General features: G+C 37.4%; 2 protein-coding genes across 2 annotated transcripts in view; one reads left to right on the forward strand and one right to left on the reverse strand.

Annotated features, from left to right (window-relative positions):
- Nucleotides 1–2,301, reverse strand: part of LOC138051979 (transmembrane protein 26-like) — a 6,278-nt gene extending 3,977 nt beyond the window's left edge. The window contains exons 1-2 of the mRNA XM_068898322.1: nucleotides 2,003–2,301; nucleotides 1,461–1,581 (exon numbers count right to left, since the gene is read on the reverse strand). Coding sequence (XP_068754423.1) covers nucleotides 1,461–1,581; nucleotides 2,003–2,220 — 339 coding nt within the window. The 5' untranslated portion in view covers nucleotides 2,221–2,301. The remainder of the gene's footprint in view (nucleotides 1–1,460; nucleotides 1,582–2,002) is intronic.
- Nucleotides 2,302–2,321: 20 nt separating this feature from the next.
- LOC138051975 (large subunit GTPase 1 homolog) overlaps nucleotides 2,322–10,000 on the forward strand; it is an 18,627-nt gene continuing 10,948 nt past the window's right edge. Inside the window, exons 1-7 of the mRNA XM_068898319.1 lie at nucleotides 2,322–2,506; nucleotides 4,253–4,370; nucleotides 7,579–7,699; nucleotides 7,839–7,925; nucleotides 8,403–8,489; nucleotides 9,049–9,109; nucleotides 9,833–9,915. Coding sequence (XP_068754420.1) covers nucleotides 2,357–2,506; nucleotides 4,253–4,370; nucleotides 7,579–7,699; nucleotides 7,839–7,925; nucleotides 8,403–8,489; nucleotides 9,049–9,109; nucleotides 9,833–9,915 — 707 coding nt within the window. The 5' untranslated portion in view covers nucleotides 2,322–2,356. The remainder of the gene's footprint in view (nucleotides 2,507–4,252; nucleotides 4,371–7,578; nucleotides 7,700–7,838; nucleotides 7,926–8,402; nucleotides 8,490–9,048; nucleotides 9,110–9,832; nucleotides 9,916–10,000) is intronic.

Consider the following 10,000-nt stretch of genomic DNA (forward strand, 5'->3'; position numbering starts at 1 on the left):
TAAACGATACTGAAATACCCATAACTTTTTCAAAAAAGATGATTTTAAAAAAATCAATGCTTAGCTATATTCTGTATTTGGGGGTGAAACGTGCCACGTAAATAAAAATTTAATTCAATTTAAAACGGCCGGAAATTTAGCTTTTTTCCCAAACCGGAAGTCAGTTCGTTTACGCATGCGCAGTTGATCGGAGAACGAGCGCGAGGAAGGGCGAGGAAAAACCTTCGATGGAAACAACAGTTTGTGCGGTGACTTTTGCTTGCGAGTGGGTTTTCTTGTCAGTTCATGATATGATGACGTCAGTTATCGGAAGTAACATTTCACTTCCTTAGCAACGCGCGACAAATCCATCTGTGGGCCCTTAAGCGAGGAATGTGAGAAATACATGTGATTGAAAGATTATTATGCATCATGAAATGGCAACTCAGAAAATCCCGAGCCCCTGCTGGGATTTGAACCCACCACCCTCTGTGATCTAGTACAGATGCTCTCACCACTGAGCTACTGAAGACTCTGTGGTGAGTCCACATACCGGTAGTCCAATTTTTTGATAACCATATATGACTCTAAACTGCATCACGTAGTCACATTAAGGTATATCAGAGATGCAACTAGCCAACCACCCAAGTGAGTAATGTGAGAAATACATGAAAGATATTATGCATCATGAAATGGCAACTCTGAAAAGTCAGAGCTCTAGATAGGATTTGAAAACACGACCCTCGTGATCTAGTATGGATGCTCTAACCACTGAGCTTCTGGAGTCTCTAGGGGCACCCAACGAGAATATAGTTCAAAACCACTTAAACATAGCATTGTTAAACGTATTTTAGTATTTAAACGGTAGATATAGGCATCTTTTTATCCCCTAAAAATTTTTCATCTGTTCGGATTTCCTAGCTGAAAGTCTAGTGATCCGAAAATTATAGGGATCAAAACTTACCTTTTCGAAAATTTCACCCAGAAAAAAGGCTCCCGAAAATTCTAGGTGACCTTTTTAGGATAAAAATCCGTTAGAAATGGGCAATTATACCGTGTTTTCGATGTTCGAAAATCCTAGGACAGGCAGGCAAGCAAGAAATTTTACAACAAATGTTTCAAAAATTCTAGATCTCAAATCGCCTTCCGAACAGATATTTTCCGAAAATTGACGTTGGGTGCCCCTGAGTCTCTGTGGTGAGCAAGGGTGATTGTGGGTATAGACTATGAATGCATCATGCAGTCAAATGTAATCCAATTTTTTGATTACCATATATGACTCTTAACTGCATCACACAATTACAGTAAGGCATATCAGAGATAGCACCTTGCTAACTGCATCACGCAGTCGCATATCAGAGATGCAGCCAGATGGTAGTCTATACCCAAATTCATTCGGAGTCCCCATTTCACGATGCATAATATCTCTTATGCAAATCAGATCTTCTCTGACTGAGAAAAAAATACATGTACCAACTAACCCCAGCTGCTGTTGCAGTAGTAGTATTTCGGCCAGTTATTCGTGTTTCCAAAAGATCCAGTTCTACAATCCAGATATTTGGAATCATAGTAGACATGTAAAAGAAACAACTTGGCCAAAAGCTGAAAACAGAAAAAAAGTTAGTGCAAAGCTTACAGTTCTAAATTTTTTATCAACCCTTCGTCGGATCGAAGTTACAAATTGTGGATTGTTTGATGTCAATAAGACATGGTGGCCATAATTTAATGGCTAATACATAAGCTTGTCCCGAAGTCAGAATTAGCTAGAGATAACGGAACAAGCGAGCGCCTATTCATCTTTGGTGACTCAAATGTTCTTTAGTGATTTAGCCACTTACTATGAAGCATTGGCATCCGTCAACAGTACGAGAAAATGCATGCTGGTGACAGCAAATTGAGCAATCAGTGCAGTCTATGTATTATGTTACGCTATCGTCGTTAAGACATACATGTAATACTGACGTTAATATTGGTAAAACAAGACTTTGTAGGAAACCGATTTGTATGCTTCAAGCTGACTTACTACTTGTATTCTTGTCCTTTACGAGCAAGCAACGTGTACATCATCTCAAAGAAGAGCAAAACAACTCCAACTATTGTTAACCAGTAAGTAGGTTTCTGCAAGCAGTGAGTGACAAGCCACACTGACATAAAACCATGGATAAAGAACATAACTCGAGTTAACACTGCGTAGAAAATTGGGCGAAAATTCCACAGTCTGATCCATATTTGATGCACCATCTTCGTGGGAGCTTTCTTAGTTACTTCGTAATTTGTCTCCAAGAGCGACCGACAGCTAATAAACTTACGTCCATCCACTGAACCGTGACTTTGTCACATAACCCGCGAGATTCCTCGAAGCTCGCATACATGACGTATGCATTCAGCTTCTTCCATCTTTTTTCTGTGTACTGTGTATCTTTCTTGTTACGTTGAAATGGGTAAAAAGAATCAACAGGTTTTGGGAAAAAGCATCATAAGGCAAAGAGCCAAAAATGGGGCAAAAATCAAACACCTTGATAGCTGGGTAAGTTTCCATCTGGCCCCAGTTAATCAAAAGGTTGATATAACAGTCTATCCACCGAATACATGTATATCAGTATCCATTTGATAGCGCAATTGGTTTCGCTAGGACTTATCCATTGGATTGTGATTTTTCCGGGGGATCGTGATATATCATTTGAACAACTGGGGCCCGATGTATGCTGGTTTTTGTGAGGGGGGATAATAAAGTCAGAATGAAATAACTGTTGCATATGATCTCATGCCACACGACCTATTTCCAGGCCCTGAAGGTTGTTGTTATAGCTCCCAGCTCAAATATGTTTTCCAGTTGAAGGAAAACATGTCATGTGTCAAAACTCACTAACTTCCTAGGGAAACAACGACTTGAACTTTTGACTCGCATGTGATCAGGTCGTGCACCTTTGAAATAGCAGCAAATCTGTAACATTTTGCATCTGTGTATTGTTCTATTTTGAGTTGGGAGGTACAACAAAACGCTTAATGACTGGCCCCATGGTAAACAGTGAGTTTTTTTCCCCTCGACCCTCAATGCTATGTTGTTTGTTACAAATGTTGGTATCAATGATAATCCTGTGGTTTGGGTTTCTGGCTATGGAGTAGAATATTAAAAACTATCTAATTTTAAGGAGGCTTAAAAGGGATTTCCATTGGTAAAAGTGGGTTGATCACAACACTCCCGATGCTTTCAGTTTGGAAATGATTTGAAAATTTGATACTGACTATCGTCAGGCAATTTTAAAGATGTCTGCGAATCCCCTGCTGTCTAAAATTCAGTTTTGGATGATACCTTTTCCAAAATCCTTAGAATTTTCTTTAAGAATGCAAAGAAATTTGTTCAGTAGAGATTTCCTGTTCAAAGCAAAGGCATATAAAAAAACCAAGAAAGATTTATTGCTGCTCGACGTTTCGGGTCATCATAACTCCATCATCAAGAGACTAATTAAATAGCATGCAAATAAGGAAAGGTACAAGATAAGCATAAATTACAATAAAGGGCCTAAACAAACACCTTGGCGTGGATGGAATCCGTTTGCACGTCACGTTCAAATTTATTATGTTGGTTAACGCAGCACAATAGTGAAATGCCTGAATGCTTCATCGAGGAATTTCACACGATCACGAAATGTAGCGGCAAATTTGATTGCCTCGTTAAAGAAATGTTATATATTCACATGTAAACCAACATTGAACGTGCAAACGGATTCCATCTGCACCAAGGTGTTCGTTTTGGCCTTTTATTGTAATTTATTCTTATCTTGTACCTTTCCTTATTTGCATGCTATAAACTAGTCTCTTGATAATGGAGTCATGATGACCCCAAAACGTCGAGCAGCAATAAATCTTTCCTGGTGTTTTGTAAAGAACTTTGTATGCAAAAAATTAAGGTGGGTAACTGAGCTAATTTTTGAGATTATAATAATTCTTGCTCAACATTTGAAACACGATTTTCATTTACATTTTTATTTCCAATAACCTGTTTTGATTCATGACCTGACGTGAGTGGCTTAAGTATGATGTGTGTGGCTTAACGTGCATGCTCAGCTAAAAACCCTTACGAGCCTCATTGACTCCTTTGACACCTTAAGTAGGATATACCCCCAGTTGGTAACTAAAATCTTCTTGCATTAGACAGAGTAAAATCTGACCTCCAGGGGTCAATGGGGTAAGGAATGTCTAAATTATTGCCAGCAACGTAAACAATCTGTACTTATACTGTGTTTGTGTTACCACACAAATGTTCCCCTAGAGACACTGTAGTGAACTGGATTCTGGTACACAAGGTCATGTTCAATCCATTACGGAACAAACTGACTTGGACGATTTCTTAGCAACAGCTGAACTGGCCGGTGCAGAGTTTGCTGCAGGTAAAATAAATTAATATAGTTGTCATAGAATTTTTGAAGACTTTCTCATTAAAATGTGTTTACCACCAATTTCATTATTTACTTTCTGGTAAAGAGATGTAATAATAATAATAATAATAATAATAGCAATATTTTTATTATTATTATTATTATTATTATACATTTCTACAAAAAATCTCAATACTCTTGCAATACATAAAGTAGAGAAGTGTTAGCCAGAAAAGAAATAATTCATATACACTCATCAAACATCAGAATTTTATAAAAAAAATTCAGAGAGGGGGTGTGAAAAGTACCTTTTGTGCCCTCTGTAAAGAAGAGGATGCCAGATCACAGGTTACCTGTCCCCAAGATCATAGTTTGATGGCCTAGCTCTGTCACCATGTTGTTTTCTCAGGAAAAAAAATTTGTTCCATACTGTCCCTCTCCACTCAGGTGTATAAATGAATAGGGGCGACACATACTGTACTGCTAGGGGTAACCCTGGGATGGATTTGCATCCTGTCCATGGGGAGAGTTAAAAAGTCATCTCAGTACTTGCTGCAAAAGTCAGGATAAACTCTGCCTATGAGAGCCCCTGGAACTTGTGGGTGACTTTGTGTGCTTAATGCTTCAATTAACTATTAACCATGAACTCAAAAATAATTAATTATTAATAGTTACTTTTCAATCCAGTTTTGCTAGCATACTAGTTAACCTAAATGGTAGAAATGCTCCCGAGGGAGATGTTCAATTGTGCTTGCCATAATTTAATGACGATTTATGCATGAAGGGAGATTTCAATAGGTCTTGAGCAGGGATGGTACAAAACGTGGACCCCCAAACTGGACCCCCTATTGGACTTCATTCTGGACCCCACTCGAGAGAAGAAAGAAACATTACATGTAGATGGTTTTCACAGTGACATCATGAAATTCTAAAATCAAAATTGCAAGGTCTTCTGAATTTTATCTAAAAGAGGTTGAAGGTGACCTGGAAATAAATCTTTTTCAAGTTTCCAGTTCCGTGATTCTTTCGTTTCGTGTGTGACACCATTATACAAAACTACATGTATTTGGCTGAAAAAAAGTCTGTCCCTAAGAATCTCAGCAGTTTGTGCCTTTCAAGTACATTAGGAGATGTACACATGTTTATAAAACATGTATTTTATCTCATGAGCAAAAAGTAAGCGCTTTCATCGCAAAGTGAACTCCAGATGTTTTCGTTGATTACCAGACAACATGGCGTCTCCATACAAAATCCTGTAAAAAAGTTGCATGAAACGCTTAGACAAATTACTCAGAAAAGATGTACCACACATACCTGAGATTTGGAGAGGTGGTTAAAAGATTTGTGTCCTACAACATTACAAGTCCTTGGCCTTTCTCATTCAACGATTTCAAATTTACTTTTTGTTGCAGGACAGTGTAAATTATCTGAAAAACACAGCAGGCTCTATTCTCGCGCATCTTACATGTAATTCCTCCATTCTCGCATAACCTCAATTCCTTGTTCCTTTGACCACAATCCCTTGTGTTTCGAAGGTAATTGTTTTCTTTTCCCGATTAGAGAGCTGCTTCGTTCGTTTGCTTAAGTCTCACTCACTGCGCAGGGATCCCAAGCTCAGTGTGAGACATGGCTAACAAGAACATAAGGATTTGTATGGGAATCCTGATAGAAGGCTTAAGAAGATAATTACATGTATATGATCTGCCACCCTGGTAAGGCTCAGTTTGTTATCGATAAAGTGCATCTTCGGAAGCTATTTTCTTGCAATCGAGTGAACAAACTATCGCCTGAGGTCACTTGCAGGACTGCTATTGAGTTGATGGTGGGTTGAAATGAAAGTTGAATCTTTGTCAATTGATTCTGATGTGGAATTGTGATCGCTGGAACATTTTATCAAGGAATACTTGACTCAAATTGGTAGGCTCCTGTGAATTTAGTGTCAAGCCTTGGGATTTTATTACATGTATACCATTGACAACTGAGGAATTGAAAATTGGCTCAAATTGCATCAGATCTGGAAAGTAAGCAAACAGGAAGGAAGCAACCCACAGTGGCAATAAGGTTTAAGGCTTTTTAATTGAGAATTTTTTTTATGTAATTATCTTCTTAAGCCTTTTATGGGGATTCCCCATACAAATCCTTTTTATGTTATTTTGTCAACCATGCTCACACTGAGCTTGGGATGCTTGTGGAGTAGGTTTAGTCTAATATCACAGAGTCTTTGTTTTAGATCAGTGGGTCTTCTTTTAGATCAATGGGTCTTTGTTTTAGATCACAGAGTCTTTATTTTAGATCAGTGGATCTTCATTTTAGATCAGTGGGTCTTAGGTCTTTGTTTTAGAAACACCCGCATGCAGGCGTGACTCGTTATGAATGTGTTCCCTAGAAGGACGTTACTAAACAACGAAATAGCGAGACGAAGCACCAAAACACCTTGTATGACCCCATCATACATTGAATACTAACCAACAAAGGTTGGATTCAAGATTAAATATCGTTTTAGGCCTAATTGTTATTTTTCCTAATTTCAGTCCTAATCTGAATCCTAATCTTAATCTCAATGAATTACCAGCAATAACTAGGCATAAAACGATATTTAATCTCAAATCCAACCTTTGTCGGTTAGTATTCATTGTATGGTGGGGTCATACATGGTGTTTTGATGTTTTGTTTCACTGTTTCGTGGTTTAGTAATGCCCTGCCTAGAATTTTTCAGCGTCCGGATTAGGACTGTTTATCAATAGTATCCTGGTAATTTGGCAGTTATAAACACTGAGTTCAAGAAAACATGAACAGTGACAAAAAAAAAAACGCACACAGTAGAAGCGATCGACATCATGCTATTGCTTTGCTTTCAAGAAGTTATGTTTTCACCTTGAAGTCTCTGATTTAGATCCTCTGGACAAAAAAATTTTGCGGGTCTCAAAACTCAATCCTAAATGATCCTTGATTCTCTAATCTCAAGTTTCAAGTTTCAAGTTGAGACTGTCAACTTAGTTTTGCACGGTACTGCAGTTTTGGCAACCTTTTTATTTTAAATTAATTACATATTTTTTGCATTCTCCTTCCTGTTTTTGCGGATTGGCCATTTTTTTCATGTAATATTCCAACAATATTAATATCTTTGCACTTACTGTTTGGTTTTATATTCAAAGTTCAATGTTTTGTATGTTTTCCTATATTTGTTTGTTTTATTTTTGTCTCACTCTCTTGTTTGCAGAGAAGCTGAATGCAACAGTTGTCACATCATGGCGCAATAAAGGGCTTTTGAGTCATGAAGAAACTGCAGCTATCAAACAAGCACAAAATGAGCATCAACATTTTCTAAGGATTCCGCGCAGGTTAGTACACAAACGTTTACTATGCTCATACACTCAGACAACTGATAATTATCCTTCAAAGGTATGCGCATCTACAGTAACTGTGATTAGTAAGTTAAATTGCCATAAAATGCAGAAATTTTGTTCCTTATTTGTGCAGGCCAGAATGGGATGAAAAAATGACAGCTGCTGAGTTAGATGAGAGGGAAAAGGAGAGTTTTCTTGAATGGAGAAGACAACTTGCACAGTAAGATGATCATAAATATTGTCAAATTCTAAAACAGACCTTTTTTGCATACAGCTGTATTTGGTCTTTCCCCAATTCAGCAGTCAAAGTTCTAATGCAACTCCTGTTTAACTTTCTGCATACCAGACATTATTAGCAATGATAAACATTATTAAGCTTTTATTGAATGATAGGAGCATTCATTTTGTAGCAATGTAAAGCCCAGGTTTGAGGCAATAATAATAATTATTAATGGGAAAGTTAACTATTAATTGCCACATACATTGGTAGACTGGTAACTACTTGCTTTCCTTCTCGTGTGATCTCGTATGCAGATTCAGTGGATGAGTAGCCACTTTGTATCATTACATATGCCATCCGACACTCAAGATGGAGAAACCAGAGACCTTAAGATGATTATGATGATGATGACTAGTGGAAACAGTAATTACTATAGTTGGATTTTATCTAGTTTGTTTTCTTTGTCTAAATCATTAGGGTTCAAGAAAAGGAACACATAATTCTTACACCATTTGAACGTAATATTGACTTTTGGAGGCAACTGTGGAGAGTAATAGAACGCAGGTTTGTGTCGATCGTTAGTTCTTGTTATTCTTAGCCCTGACTCAGAGTACAGCAAGTCATAAAGTGACCAGGTGTAAGCAATTAGGCACAAAGCATCTGGGAATCCTTGATACTTCATACCTGGCATTGCTATTACACTGTTGAAGCTCAATATGAATCTAATGGTATACTGTGTGTATTTGTGAGTGCAATATATGTGCTGTGGGTGGGAAGGGGAATAGTTAACAGAGAGAGGTTCTCTAATTTCAAAAAGAGTCTTAATGTCATTGGTTTTTGAGGTAACCATATTTGCCTATGGTAGGGTTGTGTTGACGTGTTAAGTACTGGTATTTTAGGCAATTACATGTAATTTGGCACAAAAAGACTGATTCCCTGTTAAGGTTTCTTAATTGGAAAAATTCTTTGTATTTGTAAATTAATTAGTTGATACTTGGATGGTTGGGGTGTCTATGTTCCAAATAAAAGACAGTAGTTGATTACAGCATATTGTTCAAGGAAAATGTTGACTAATTGCAGGTAACCTTAGTGCTTATTATGAATGTTTCTTTAATTTTTGTAGTGATGTTGTTGTCCAGATTGTTGATGCTAGAAATCCACTTTTGTTTAGATGTGAAGATCTGGTAAGAAAAATAATTGCAAATTAACATTTTGGTTTGGACTGAATATTGCTCATTTTGTGTCAACTGTGGATTCTAGTAGGCTCGATTTCCGCCGCTCTCTCGTGTCCGGTCTACATTCAGGGGAAGGAGCGTGGGCTCGTTTCCCGAACAGCGGCTGGAAATCGAGCCTAGGATTCTAGGAGATTTGGTTCACCTCAATATTGTATGTTAAACATACAAGCTACTGAATAAGTAGTATAGAGAGCTGTACTACAAGACAGCTCAGTGTTACAAATGACAACACTTAGCTGCGAATAGGGCTTTGAAAAATGGGTAAATGCTGTGGATTATAATAACCTGCTCAGGACAACAAACTTGTAGAGTTCTAAGCTAGACTACAATGAATCCTTAGTGCTTGGTAACCTTGGCAACTTGACTACACAATCACTTCATTGAAAACAGAGCAGCCATGAAAGGGTTACGGATGATATTGTCACTATACATTAACTACACTTTACTTGGTTGACAGTGAAATTGCTGGTTTAATGTTTATGTTGGCTCAGAAAACCCTGAATTTTGTTTAATGACAGTTAAGTAGTGAGGTTTTGAAAAGCTTTCCTTATCAATAGAGGTTCTAATTTGATATTTGTTTTACCTCATTTTTTCATTTTTTTTCACCTCATTGGAAGTGTGAATGCTACAGGTAAAAAAGAGGTATTAAAACTCTTTGTCGTTTTCTTTCAGGAGAAGTATGTGACTGAAGTTGCTGCAAACAAATGTAATCTTCTTCTCCTGAATAAAGCAGATTTTTTAACTGCAGAGCAAAGGTGACATTAAAGTTGTTTTTACTTATGAAAGTAATGTTGTGTATGGATATTATGTTGTACATGCAATTTCTGCTAGTTTAATATA

The sequence above is a fragment of the Montipora capricornis genome, chromosome 6 (genome assembly GCF_036669925.1).
Source record: "Montipora capricornis isolate CH-2021 chromosome 6, ASM3666992v2, whole genome shotgun sequence".
Classification (NCBI taxonomy): Eukaryota; Metazoa; Cnidaria; class Anthozoa; order Scleractinia; family Acroporidae; genus Montipora; species Montipora capricornis.